This window comes from Apostichopus japonicus, chromosome 13, assembly GCF_037975245.1.
Source record: "Apostichopus japonicus isolate 1M-3 chromosome 13, ASM3797524v1, whole genome shotgun sequence".
NCBI classification, from domain to species: domain Eukaryota; kingdom Metazoa; phylum Echinodermata; class Holothuroidea; order Aspidochirotida; family Stichopodidae; genus Apostichopus; species Apostichopus japonicus.
The window spans coordinates 10,113,015-10,128,707 of record NC_092573.1 but is presented as its reverse complement, the minus strand read 5'-3'; the positions used below and the strand labels follow the sequence as shown (position 1 = coordinate 10,128,707).

Sequence of the window (15,693 nt, the reverse complement as noted above, 5' to 3'; positions counted from 1 at the left end):
GCCAACCATGAGACACCGGAGATGAAAGCGTTGAATCCTCGAGTGAACTCATAGACGTTGGCCTGTTCTAATGTTAAAATCACATAATGTAACTCTCATATCCAAATAAACATGGGTTGCGCATAGGTGGGAACAAACTCAAGTGAATAAAATTCAATACATTTTGTGTTGGGTGATAAAATTGCATATTTCATATGGTCAATAATTATTCACACATAACCGATAAGAATTCATGCCTCTGAAGAAGATATATACTGCTATTAATGGTGGAAATCTCATGGCACTCAGACTTTATATATTTACCTAGAAAACCCTTTTATAGTAGATAAGGCCTGAATCTTATATTATCCTTCTTCTCCAGAATTGATACAAGTATGTCTAATTAGTGTCAATGATATATGTCAAAATGAAAGAATTCAATATAGTAATTTCACATTTAACCTTGAAGAAAATTTCCTAATTTTTTCACAGGAATATTATGAACAAATTCTTTATCTCTTAAGGTAATGCCCCCCAATAATAAATGCATGTTTTAACATGTGAAACTTGTTATGTCATAACGGTACATTTGGTGGCAGCATTTCTTGCTTGTTTAACAATAACTATATGTGTCCAGGGCATTGCAATGCCGCAACACTATAGTTATAACAACAATCAAGTGACTGACGCATGCACCTAATTGCATCATTGTCACAGATATCTCTGTTTAAACACAAATACTGTAAGAGTGATATAAAACAAAGAGTTTAATAGCTACGTGGGATATTAACTTTTTTAAGTCTATAATATAATATACTATACTCCATGAATTATACAAACATAGTGGAAAGTAGAGTCCAGGAAATAAATCACTTTTTCCTTTTCAAAATATATATCTCCGTGGAACACTTCCACCTTAAATGGTTTATAACAAATTGATGATGTGTAAACAGTTTCCATATCACTAATATAGCATTCACGACTTGTCAGAGACTAGGACCAAAGTAATATGAATGAAGGGGGTGGGGGAAGGGATACCTAGGAGGAATACATTACACCTATTATCACTAATACCCCTAATTCAGATTGTTACTCTGCCATAGTACAATATGGGGCCAATCCCATATTTGTAAAATATCGGGGGTGGGGGGTGGGGATGGCCCTGGTGTCATAGAAGCCGACTTCTGTGTAGGTAGATCTTGGGGTCCTACCCCCCAAAAAAGCGAAATTTTATATACATGTGTAATAGTGCAATTTCGGAGTCTAACAATAAATTAGTAGTTATCATAATAATAGGTGGTATCATAAATACTTCTAATTTTTGTGTGGGTTTGAAAGGAAGGTGTGTACAACCACACATCCCTTCCTTCTAGCTTCTACACTGGATATGTGCCTGTCTCCAAAATGCTGTATTATATTTGACCAGATCGATTTTATGATACGTACAATGGAACTCTCAAAGGGAGGGTTAAACAACCAGAAGTTTTCAAGATTGATTTGCCATCTGCCATCTTCCCACCTCTGTTTAATAGAACTTTAATAAAGCATCTTATAAGGAAACCTGAAATATCAATCACTTGCAAATTTTTAAGCAACGTTAGCCTTATTCCGTTCCTCTTCATGCTTTTCCTTCCTTCCTTCCTTCTTTCGTTACATGGTATATTACTTTATGTACAGTGGCGTAGGAAGGTACTTTTGAGTGGGGGGGGCTGAAGACTGATGGCCGGCCTGGGGGTGGGGTCTAAGGGGAGGGGGTGTCCCCCTCCCCTTTGGATTATTTTTGCATTTCCAGGTGGCCTCAGATGCAATTTGGTGCAATATAGCACACTTCAACTCCCACTCCATTTTGTAAAGAATTTTGCATTTTCACCTGGCCTTAAATGCAATTTGGTACTCCAAATGAGATTTTTTTCTCATTTGGAAATGAAAAAGGGGTTTTCTGACTTGCGGAGCGGGGGGGCGGAATGATACTTCCGCCCCCCATGTTTTTCACTGGGGGGGCTGGCGCCCCCCAGCCCCCCCCCCCCCCCCCCCCCCGGTTCCTACGCCCTTGTTTATGTATGTCAGTCACTCTACAGAGTACTTGCTAAATAAGTTTATGATTGAAAGTAGGTTACTATTTATACCCAAATTTATTGTGTGTTTTCAACATATATTTCAGTAATGATCTCTTCTCCCCCTCCTGCCCCCTAAAAATAAAAAAATAAAAACAGGCACACATGCAGGAAACAGAGTTTTTATGACATTAAGTTATAGTGAAAACATAATCAATAATATCCCTTCAGCAAAATTCTGAGAATATTTAGCTATATACCTACATTCTGCTCCCCTGGTAATGCAAATAAAATTAATGCATAAGCACAAACTCTACCAAGCAAGGGTTTACAGCATTATTAGAGGTTTTATAAACAATTTTTTAAAGAAATTATTTACCACATGGTTTAACATCCCAGAGCTTTACATGTATACATAATTAACTTATGATGAGTTGGGACAGTTCAAATTTAGTTTGAAATTTTCAGACAGGTCACATGACTTGAATTTTTAAGCAGTTCAATTGACTTCAAGTTCAGGAGCCAGACATGCTACTTTATCATCACAGATAATTTGACCATGCTTGCAAATATCTTTCATAATTCATTTATTTTATCTTGATTATTATAAGTGTTTTTTCAATACTAGTTATATGCTGTTAAATCAATATAGTTTGCTTTTTTTTTCGATAGAGTTTTTTCTTCTTCTCAAGGGCTTGAGCTTTTAGACAAATTGCAAATGAATTTTTGACTAATTTACAATTTAGGGCAGCCAGTATTGTTTTTATGTTTATAGATAAATAATGATGGGGGGGGGTGGGAAAAAGGTGAAAATATTTGGATTGTTTCTAATTTTGCCAGTTTTACTTGGTACTCACTAACCTAGAAAATTTTAAGTAGCTGGGGAACAAAATTTCCAGAATCAAATGGATTCTTTAATCACTAATTAATCTTTGCTAAGCTGGAAGGCATCATAGTAAGATGTATGCTTATCTCATTTTGATCACAAAATGGGAAAAGTTCAATGGTTTCTAATTGTCAGAAATCGACAAACTATTGCAAACAGATACTTTAATGGTCATTCACATTTCACTTGAACAAGGTTGAGAGAGCAGAAGAAATGAGGATTAATTCAAGAAATTATCATTCATAGAAATTGAGTATTCAGTGGGGGAGCGTCCATACAGTCAGGGGGGCGGGTGCCCCCCCACCCCCCGATGGACTCAAATGGACTGCTGTCACCCTTTTCAGCTTTTTACCACTTTTTACTTATTCGAGATTATTGACTTTTTTATTGCACTCTCATCTACATTTGTCACATTTTGTTGGCGATGACACCTATTTATTCTTCGTTTATCTGCAAATTAGCGAGGCCCGGAAAGGGTCATTTCGGGCAATCTAGGGAGTATTTTTACTCAAAAAATTTCTGTTCGCTCTGCGCCAAACTGTGGTGGCACTCCGCTTAGATAGTGTCGAAAGCGCCCCTACAGACCATTCTCGCCCCCCTGACCAATACCCCAAGCTCCGCCACTGTGAGTATGGTATTGTTACAGGGGGTGCGTACACTTTTGTCCAGAAGTAAAGACTATACAGAAAATCTTGCTGGGAAAGGGGGAAAATGAATAAAGAGACAGATCTATAAAATATCTACAAAACATGTCAAAAATTATAAGAATGATCAGGACAGGACTATAAGTAATTACCAATTAAAATCTTCCACAGGTTTGAAACTCAACATTGCAAAACTGGTTTCATCTTGTAATTTCTCCAAAATGACAAAACGCTTTTTTGTTTGCAGTATTTCTTAGCAACGATAACAAAGAAAAGTCACAATGTTATTGAAACTGCAATCTCCAGAGAAATACAGGAAATATATGCAGTTTCCTGTAAGGAAAGTCAACAGCTTTGCCTGTTTGAATAATGGTTACTCATTTTCAAATGACTATGCAGGGACATTTGTTGTTGTTTCTTTTCTTTTTCTTCTTTTTTTGTGGGGGGGGGGGGGTATTTCCCCTTGACTGATGACATTTTCTACATTTTCATTTTTGATACAGAGCACTTCACTGACATGTTTCAAACCATTTTTCTCATATTTATGTCTACTTTAAACAGTCCACGAGTGGGAATCACTTTGAGTGTTTTTGTTGTTGGGGGGGGGGGGTATTTCCCATGACTGATGACATTTTCTACATTTTCTTTTTTGCAAAGTCATCAATGGTGTCAATGTTTTTATTCAAATGGTTGGGGAATGTTCAATCCATTGATATATACATTAATTGACATGAGGGTGATTCTATCTATTAACAGCGTGGGACCCCAATCTTGTGGGCCGGGTGCTAGGCCATTGCCTACTTTACCTACAGTATATATGCCATTACCCAATACTGAGCACTTTACTGTCATGTTTCAAACCATTTCTCTCATATTTATGTCTACTTTAAACAGTCCACGAGTGGGAATCACTTTGAGTGTTTTTGTGGGTGGGGTGGGGGGTACTTCCCATGACTGATGGCATTTTCTACATTTTCATTTTTGCAAAGTCATCAAATGATGTCAATGTTTCTGTCAAATGGTTGCGGAATGTTCAATCCATTGATACATACGTCAATTTACATAAGGGTGATTCTATCTATTAACAGCGTGGGACCCCAACATTGTGGGCCGGTTGCTAGGCCATGGCCTACTTTACCTATATATGACATAACCCAATACTGAGCACTTCACTGTCATGTTTCAAACCATTTTCTCTCATATTTATGTCTACTTTAAACAGTCCACGAGTGGGAATCACTTTGAGTGTTTCACAATCAAGCGGAATCATTTTTGAAAAACTGATTCCAGCAAGTCAGCAGAATAAAATGTACTGATGAACTTTCAAGTTGGTACAAATGGGAAGTGGTGGGGAGAGGGTGGGTGGGAAAAAGGTGGAGATGAGAATGGGGTGGGACGGGATAAATATTAAGCTAAAACTGTTCATGTGTATGCCATTCACTTAGAGTCAGGTCATATGACAAACAAACACAGATCACATAGCTAACATACTGTGTTGCACATACTGAACCACAGTGGAACGCTTAGTTAACGTGATATTCTCCATGTCCTCTTTTCTTCTGAAATCATACCCTCATATTTAGCAGATCTCAATCATTTTTTTCTGTATTTTTGATGGATGTGGTCATATGTAGTTCAAACAAAATCCTATAGATTGAAATAAATTGTTCATAAAGGTAGTGTAGTGAGAGTTTACTACACTTGAAATAAAATACAAACAAATGTAAGCTCCCATAAAATTTCAACAATATGAATAAATATCTTTGCAAATTATACAAAAACCTGAGCTAACTTTTTTTTCTTCCTATATTCAAACAGCATTTATCTTTTTCAGTAATGCTATGATGTAATATTTTAGTTCAAAAGGGGTTAAATCTAAAAAATAAATCATATCTAAATACAATATAATCCACATTGTGTCAACTTTCTACCAATTTGGTTGTTACACACTGGCCGAAGCGGGGATTGGCTTTTTTTCGTCATAGTCAGGGGAGAGTGATTTTTTAAATGTTTTATACCTTACTTTATATCTTCACAGATGTAAGAGACTATCAAAATAATTTAGTTCCACAATTCATGAAGCAGGAATAATTGTTGATGGCCACATCAATCATGTTCTAGATATAGAAGATATTGTCTTCATTACTCACCTTATGAAAATAATGTTTGAATCCTTAAACAGCCTCTTGTATGCAGTGTTCTAAATCAAATTAAATAAAGGCCCTGAAATATAAGCTTATAATTACTTCTCCCATCACACATTATTTCTAACCATACATCATGATACCTTCTTAACATTATAAAGGTATATAGAGCAAAAAATTGGTGTATATAGATCAATGTGGAGAAAGATTGGGCAATTGCATAATGGTTGCCAGTGGTGCCGAATCAGAGCTATTGCATCATTACATCTACTGAAAATATGCACTTGTATGACTGGTTGGGTATATAGTTTAGAATCCACCTGAGATGAATCTAATGTGCTTACAGGAAATTCTTAGCTAGCATATTTGAAAATTTAGCTCCTTTAGTTTCCATGGTAACATTTCATTTCCATTTCCACAAAAATTGATTTTTATTTCTTTTTCCCCCCATTATTTCTTAAATTTAAATATTTACCTGTTAAGAAATATTGAATTGGCATCTTCGTGAGATATGATTGGTTTCTTGGCACTGGCAGCCATCTTCAGAGGTCTCACAAAGCTGGACATTAGAGTGGAGAGCTGTTCCACGTATTCACGTTCACACTCTACCATTCCAAATACGATGTGGTTGCGTTTTCGCATGCTCTCCGCGTGCGGTGATCGTATGTAATCCTGGACGATGGACTTCCACCTCCGCCTACAAAGCCATCCTCTGATAAAACTTTGAACCTGAAGGGAAGAGAAGATTGGACATTTTTTGTAAGAAGGGAGTGTTAGCCCGGTGCCTATCAATCATAAGGTCCCAAGTTCGAGTCACTCCAAGATCAATGTATGTGTGACAGAGTTGTTGACAATTGACAATTCATAATCATGGACATTAAAATATGAATCTAAGAGACTGACTTCGGTCAGCTTGCGGCTTTGATAAGCCAATGATGGCTTCTTCGTGAGTTCCTGCTTGCAGGAGAATCTAAAATACAGTACGAGATAGCTTTACCTGTACATGGTAGATACCATGCTGTTGATACACAATGTGTATAGGCTTTCTTTTTCATCAAAAGAGGTTAGAGGTTTTTCCTTAAATTTAAAAAGACTAAAAGCAAAATTGAAAGACATTTTTATTTCCTTATTTAAATGCGTCTGGCATTTTTCATTACATTTAGGATGTGATACATGTTAATACTCACAAATATAACCTATATACAACTGACACCACAAACCATCTGCTAATAGTAAAGAAATAAATATTTGGTATTCCTTGTAACAGAAACATTTTTAAAACCTAAACTGTGAGCGCAAGGCTACAGCATAGATATATATGCATTAGAATTTCATTTTCCCTTTTAATTCCAAGTCCAAGGACAGTGACTGGTAATAACCATCATAGATTTAATGAACAATCGACAGGAATAACTGTTAACATTTACACCTGGTATTATTAACTTTCACCTTTATGTTCAAATGATAAAGACACAATCAACCCAAAACTTGGAGATTTATTTCTCTAAGTATCTTGTCATGACTGAGGATCTTGTTTGCTCTATAATATTGTTACACAGAAGGTGTAAATTAAGTGAAGAAATTGAAGGATATGTCGTCAGCAACATTCTACATATTTATTATTTATTATACAAAATTTCTATAGCGCCTTATCCAATCAGAAATTGCTCTAAGGTGCTTTACAGTAAAATACATACAAACATGATATACAAATATATAAATCGATAATGTAAGGTATAAAAAGGGTAGAAAATTTGTTATCTGACAATAAATTGTATAAAAACTGCAAATGGAAAAACGAAAATGATACAAACAAAACAAATTCTTAAAATTTAAAATATATATAAATGTGAAAAATTTTAAATTTTAAAAGCGCTATAAATGCAAAATGGAAAATGCGTTGTAATAATGTGTCCATATATAGTATAGAAAGCACAGTTAATGGAATGCAGATCTAAATAGAAAGGTTTTGACTAGTTTTTTAAATTCATCTATATTTTTGGCACACTTAGCTTCCTCCGATAAACTGTTCCATAATGTCGCAGATGAGTAATCGAAACGCCTGTTTCCGTATGTAGAAGTTTTAATGACAGGTTTGGTAAGTAAGGACTTAGATTCTGAGTGTAGAGATCGAGTAGGCTTGTATTTATGTATTAATTCAGAGATGTAGATAGGGGCTAAACCATTAAGTGACTTATATGTATATAACAGAATCTTATAACTGAACCTGCAATGAATCGGCAACCAATGTAAGTCACGTAATACAGGTGTAATATGCTCATGTCTACGAGTGCGACTTACAAGCCGTGCAGCGCGATTCTGAACTCGCTGAAGGCGATCGGTTAGCTTGTGAGGCAGGCCATATAGCAGGGCATTGCAGTAATCCAGTTTTGATGTCACAAGGGCATGGATTAAAGCCTTACACGCATCATCTGAGATATACCTTCTAATTTTGCCAATATTCCGGATCTACCAATAACAGGACTTACAGATAGAGTCAACTTGATTATCCATGGTAAGATTGTGATCAAGATATACACCTAAATTCTTAACTTTAGGAACTGAACATATGGTGTTAGGTCCCATATTTATATACAAGTCTTGAATAGCATTACCCTGAAATTTTGGTGAAAATACAATGAACTCAGTTTTGTCCTGGTTAAGTTTCAAACAATTAACCCGCATCCACCTGACTATATCTGAAAGGCATGCTTGGAGCTTTAAAGATACATCATTCCAGGACTCAAGGGCACCAAAATTCAAATACAATTGCGTATCATCAGCATAAAAGTGATGGTTGATGTTATGGCGCTGAATTATTTCTCCAACTGGACGGGTAAACATACAATATATCAAAGGACCAAGTACAGATCCTTGTGGCACCCCAAACCTTAGCTGTTTCTCATCAGATATAACATAATCAATTTGTATACATTGCATTCTGTCCCTAAAATAGGACTTAAACCATTTTAATGAGTTTGACGCAATTCCAAAAGTATGTTGGAGACGATTAAATAAGATCTCATGATCAATAAGATCGAAGGCTGCCGATAGGTCCAACATGACCATCATTGTTTGGGACCTCTTGTCAAGAGCTGCGGCAATATCGTTATGTACTCTTAGTAAAGCTGACTCAGTTGAATGGTACTGGCGATATGCAGATTGGAGATTATCATGCAAAGCATTGGCATTTAAGTGATGTTGAAGGCGTATTGCAACAACTTTTTCTAAAAGTTTGGATATAAAAGGTAAATTTGATACAGGTCGGTAGTTTTTAAACTCTTCTTTATTCATACCAGGCTTTTTGAGCAGTGGTTTAACAATAGAACGCTTAAAACAAGACGGCACCTTTGATTCAATGAGTGATTGGTTTATGATGGCGGTTATAATTGGCAGGAGTGCATCGACACATTGCTTCAATAGCCAGGTAGGTATAGGATCCAAGTTGCAGGACTTTGTTGGGGAGCTTGTAATTAGCTTCTTCGGTGGCAGGAGAGAAAGATTCTAGAGGACAACCACCAAAAAAACTATCGTCTGCCATTATGTCCACACTGGCCGTGGCATCACAAGTATCATATTCCTCACGAATAGCTGCTACCTTGTTTATAAAGAACTCACCATACATAAATGAATTCATTTTAAGAGCATGTATAGATGTCAAGGGCATATACTGACGGAAATAATACAAAGAAATGAATGATCTCAGTACAAATCAAAACCTGGTTTCTGAATTGCATTTTCCCTTTAATTGAATTTCATTTTCCCTTTTAATTTCAAGTCCAAGTACAGTGACTGGTAATAACTATCGTAGAAAATGAACAATCGACAGGAATAACTGTTAACATTAACACCTGTTATTATTAACTTTCACCTTTATGCTCGATAAAGAGACAATTAACCCAAAACTTGGATATTAATTTCTCTAAGTATCTTGTCATGACTCAGGATCCTGTTTGCTCTATAATATTTGTAAACAGAAGGTGTAAATCAAGTGAATAAATTGAAGGATATGTCGTCAGCAACATTCTACATAAATGAATTCATTTTAAGAGCATGTCAAGGGCATATACTGACGGAAATAATACAAAGAGGTGAATGATCTCAGTACAAATTAAAACCTGGTTGCTGAATTTCATTTTCCCTTTAATTGAATTTCATTTTCCCTTTTAATTTCAAGTCCAATACAGTGACTGGTAATAACTATCGTAGATAATGAACAATCAACAGGAATAACTGTTATTATTTACACCTTATATTATTAACTTTCACCTTTATGCTCAATAAAGAGACAATTAACCCAAAACTGGGATATTTATTTCTCTAAACTTATATCTTGTCATGACTCAGGATCCTGTTTGCTCTATAATATTGTTAGACAGAAGGTGTAAATTGAGTGAAGAAATTAAAGGATATGTCGTCAGCAACATTCTACATAAATGAATTCATTTTAAGAGCATATGTAAAGGCATTTATACTGACGGAAATCATACAAAGATGGTGAATGACCTCAATACAAATTAAAACAGCTGGTTTCTGAGTGATCTTTAGACTTTTTAAACAACGATAGATCGTGATTAGTTTTTGAAATGAATTTATTTGGGGTAACCATCTTGTCTTTAGACCATGTACATTTCATGATATCCTCTACCTAAATATATAGTGTTTTTCGCATCCCGTCATGAAAAAGGAACTTGTCTGTCCTCAGGGAAGATTTAGTTGCAAAATCCACTAAATGTCAATTATACATAGCAAATGCATTCATTTCCTTGTCCATATTCAGCAGGAAGAGGGGGAGGGATGGAGGGGGGGGGATCTTTCCCTCAGAATATTACATAAAACCATAATGTACAGAACATAAAAATTGAACATGAACATCCTTAGCAGTCAATAATTCTTCAATTTGGTTCAAAAGTTGCAAAATATAGCACCAATGTTGTGCACCTTTCATTTTATCAGAAGTTGTCTTAGACCCCTCCCACCAATGACATACTATCTCCCCCCCCCCCAGTACATAAAAGGTGGATGCTCTCCTGATCACATCATCACTGCAGCACTTAAAATTTCTTAGAATATCTGCAGGGCACATAATATAACCGCTTCCCTCTCTCTTTAATTCTGTCATAGTTCTGTTTATACAGACATAATTGAGCATATTAAAACATTGACAGAATGATATAACCCAATAATAACTAGCAATAAGTAGCATGATAGTGCAGGAGTTGTGCCAAGACAAGACAGTAAACTTGCATATTGGTATTTTATTCACTAAACCTACACACCTCTCTTACAGTGTACATATTGCTGTTCTATTCACTTAACCTACAAATACCTCTCCTACAGTGTACATATTGCTGTTCTATTCACCAAACCTACATCTCTCCTACAGTGTACATATTGCTGTTCTATTCAATAAACCTACACATCTCTCCTACAGTGTACATATTGCTGTTCTATTCACTTAACCTACACATCTCTCCTACAGTGTACATATTGCTGTTCTATTCACCAAACCTACACATCTCTCCTACAGTGTACATATTGGTGTTCTATTCACCAAACCTACACATCTCTCCTACAGTGTAAATATTGCTGTTCTATTCACCAAACCTACACATCTCTCCTACAGTGTACATATTGCTGTTCTATTCACCAAACCTACACATCTCTCCTACAGTGTACATATTGCTGTTCTATTCACCAAACCTACACATCTCTCCTACAGTGTACATATATGTGTTCTACACGCCAAACCTACACATCTCTCCTACAGTGTACATATTGCTGTTCTATTCACCAAACCTACACATCTCTCCTACTGTGTACATACTTGACCTTGTCATTTTGCTACATTATTTTCGGAAAACAAAGTTCGCTGTTTAGATGACCAAAGACTAAGGCCTGATTGTCCCCCGGACTACCAGAAAAAAACTCCTTACAAATTTGCTTGGATATGGACAACCGACATTCGATCCTATTAGCAATCCTGGCATACACATCTGAATAATTGAGTGACATCAAAATACATATATATCTATACACAGGAATCTTTTCAATTGAGTTCTATGAACTGCAAGCAGATTGCAATGAAGGACATGTTCTGTTTATAATATTTGTGTCTCAATACAGAGAAGATAAATCAATTTTGTTTTAATAATGCCAGAAGGTCAAAAGACATAATGAAGATACAATTATCAGCTTTCAGATATTGCATTTTATAACGTGTCAATCTGGTCGATGATGACAATTCTGTTGTTATTACCATTTAAATGAAAATGAAGACTATTAAAATAGCCTATTTATACCACAAGGAAGAGAGGTAAGAGGCAGACATTTCTAGATAGTTCTCAAGGTATGTTTCCATCAGGCGTTTGATTGCTTCAGGGATTAACACAAGTAAACAACGTAGACCATAATAACAGGTACCAAATGTTGATCTTTACAATCCCATATCATGTAAATATATGTCTGCACAGAGGTAACACATGCAACAAAAATTCAAAGCTATATAGCCTGCCCTTTTCATTTTGTTGTTGATGATGTATTGTGGTCCTTCAAACTCTCTTGAATGTCTATTTTTACATCCAAGAATATCTGTTGTTGATGTGTCGTGGTTTTTCAACCTCTCCTGAATTTATATACATCCAAGTAGTAGTATTAATAATTTAGTATAATACATAACTGCATATCACATCATATATACATTATTTTACCTACCCTTTTAATTTTTTTGATGTTTTCTGGTTCTTCTTCTTCGATCCCACTGCTGCTTGATGATGACCATCTTCTGGCCTTCCAGTGCAACAGATTGACCTGTCAACCAATGAAATGATTTCAAATGAATTCAAAATATAATATCAACCAATCAAATGCATGAGATCAAAATTTATGAAGCATTGTATTCAAAAACACAATATGTACAGAGAGAATTGTACTGCACCGTCTTTAATGCAGCATTTCATTTGGGTGTTAAAACTTAATTTTGCCTAATTACTCTGATCGTTACCTCACCCAATATATTCAGACATTTAAAGTATATATTCCTACGTCCCGTCAATAATTAAACAATCATGTGCTTACAATCACTTTGTTGCTAACTACGGAGTAATCAACTGTGAAGAGGTACATTAACGTGTTACCGGGTGCGATTCTAAAAGATGAAAAACCCCGAAAAATCACGCGTCTTAGATTCGGAAGAAAGTTGGCAGTATCTAACCAAAGTGGGAGTTATTAAAGGCACAGTGCAAGAAATATGAAACCAGATTGGAGTGCACATTTCTATCTAGACAACAGGCAAGAGAGGAATAAAGTAAACTTAACAGCTTAAAGACCGTCAAATCACCATTTAGTCCCAAAATATGCTTAAAAAAGTCAAATAATGATCATTCTTGTTCAAATTTCAACAACAATTTCACTGTCACCCTCAGAACATCTTCCGTTTCTCTCTTTAAGATATTTAATTATCTAATTGAACCTGACATCTTTTGTTTCTCTCTTAAGATATTAAATCATCTAAATTGAACCTGGCCTCAACCTTTAGAGAGAATGAAACATCAGGCAGCTAGGGTACTCTGGTAAATTAACTTTTGTTAATATTTAGGTCGCTAGATTTAGAGACAATATATGATGACTTTTTAATCCAGTACAGAATTTTTTGGCTAGATCTCTCAGTCAGAATTACCAACAGATTGTTGCGTGTTCAATACAAAATGTAGTATTAAAAAGTGATACACTACAGCAAGACTTTAATTCAGTGCCTGACACTAATGTGAAACAGCTTAGAGATCAGGGAATATTTGACTTTCGTCCCATCGTCCGATCTACATGCTGCTGGTAATAGGGCAGCAAGCTGCTCGGAGTTAATTTTTTTTTTTTTTTCATGAGTGCAAATTCCAAACACAGCCTACTAAGTGCATTCTCATTTGCAAGTCTATAAGACGTAACTTGCATAATGGCAAGAATTTGCGCATTTTGAAGTGAAGTATTACATACAATCATTCTACATTTCTGCACTGCAGCAAGCATGTTATCTGAAGCAGTATTTTGTGTTAGAAGAATAGACTGCTGTAGCAATGTTTTATCAAACATATATAGATTATATACACAATGAAAGTAAAAACACATTTTGCATTTGATCAAATGGTCATGACCAAGTTAAGCTATTTTCAGTCAAAAATACAACATATCAGTGTGTCAGGTCATACATTCTGCTTTCATAAACATTGTACATACATACAAACCATTGCAGGATTGCCTAAAATCCTATCTTTCTGTTTTGACAGGTTCTGTACAATAGTATTAGTAATTAGTCCTTTTTGCAAAGAATGAAGAACTTAAAGTTTTCTTTATAATATCAACAAGTCAGCATAGACACAGGTTTGTTTGTTAACAACACTGGGTGGTCCGTCAGATTCTGCATGTAAACAGTTGGAAGCGCATGCCCAATTAGTATACATGCTTTGATTTAAGGATGGTGTTTACAAACAGGCCCTAGCTTTAAAATATTTAAATTCGTCCATGAGTCATGCGCCCTTTAGTTCACAACTTGACATTTCCTTTGGGTCCTGGTAGAATGAGGAGGTATGTTTACCGGGGGGGTGGGGGGTGAGGGGGAGTGATAGCCAGCGACGTAGCCAGGAATTTGAAGGGGGGGAGAACTTTTTGCGATTGATATGGATTTTCAAAGTTGTAGGCACGACTATCTGAGCGGAGCGCCACCATCGGTTGGCGCGGAGCGTACAAGAAAATTTTGGTTTTACAAACCCCCCAGACGGCCGGAAACGGCCCTTCCCGAGTGTTCATTCTGGTTCCCTGGCCTCTTGCTAACTTGAGACACCTCATTCAGTATCACTTTTAAACCCCAAAAACAAACGAGTTAAAATAGTACGTAATTCAATACCACATAATGTATTTAAAATTAGCGAGGTACTGTACATGTACAGAGTAGTCTAACTTTTCAACTTCTGATACTTGTAAATACAAAGACAGGCCAGAAATGTATATATTTGATACAACTATAGCCAGTAATTGTCTTTGATACAATTGTAGCTAGTAAATGTTTAAGTTAGCCTTATAAGAGAAGGCTAGAGCTATCCGACGATTGCCATCTGATGCAAATTTCTCAACTGTTTTCTCAACTGAAATATTATCTGCGTTAACGGGTTCTTAACTAGATGTTAAAAAACTGACAAGATCGGATTCTAGACTTTTTCGTCGGGTAGAGTGTTGAATGAAACGGTACACAATAGAAATGACAGCCTAGATGACAGAAGAATAGGTCACCTAATTTAGCCATATTCTTGCTACGTTCATGTCAATAGTTTTTCCTGTCTATAGACTCTTAAACTCGTCCAGCAAGCTTATCGATTTGAATTATGGGTGTTTTTAAAAAAAAAGATAACTTGGCCCAAAAAAGTGTAGGCCCGGGCCTACAGTGCTACATACTGGCTACGCCCCTGATCATATGATATGATATTATCAGCAGATTTTTTTTTCCTGTTTGAATTCTTTCACATGTTCTTTTACATATATATCAGAAGACAAACACAGTGCTCTTTTTCAATTTTTCCAGTAATATGATTCTTGTTTGTTGTCCAATGTCTGGACTTTAATACATTTGACGAACTTAACTGATGGACAATATAAACTTTCATATTTTGTAATATAGCCAGATATGCAGTGGCCTGAAAACAAATATTGTTATCGCAGTGTATTAGCAGTGTAATAATTATTTATAGGAAGTGCGTATCACATACGATTGCTAGCTTAGCCTCATAACATGCTGTTCGTGCAACAACTTAAGACAAATCATAGAAAGGATGAGAACGAACGTTGTCGACGTTGTTGTGCATACGGTTCGTGACATTCCATAGAGTGCGGTTAGGTAGGCAATATGTATTTTATTACGCAGTGGCCAACTGTAGGCTTCTAATAGGCTATAGGCTAAATTTAGCTTATTGCATATGCCAAACTAAGTAAGTAGTTGAATC

The 15,693-nt window shown here is 36.0% G+C and overlaps 1 protein-coding gene and 1 long non-coding RNA gene across 2 annotated transcripts in view; both read right to left on the bottom strand.

Moving 5' to 3' along the window:
- The window catches only part of LOC139978251 (ras-specific guanine nucleotide-releasing factor 2-like), a 154,024-nt gene that overhangs the window by 53,717 nt on the left and 84,614 nt on the right, over positions 1-15,693 (bottom strand). Inside the window, exons 5-6 of the mRNA XM_071988257.1 lie at positions 12,422-12,517; positions 6,183-6,436 (exon numbers count right to left, since the gene is read on the bottom strand). Of these exons, the coding sequence (XP_071844358.1) occupies positions 6,183-6,436; positions 12,422-12,517 (350 nt within the window). The remainder of the gene's footprint in view (positions 1-6,182; positions 6,437-12,421; positions 12,518-15,693) is intronic.
- On the bottom strand, positions 11,156-12,411 carry LOC139978258 (uncharacterized). The gene is made up of 2 exons (XR_011796933.1): positions 11,459-12,411; positions 11,156-11,410 (listed from the first exon to the last, which is right to left on the bottom strand). It is a non-coding gene; the product is annotated as an uncharacterized lncRNA (long non-coding RNA).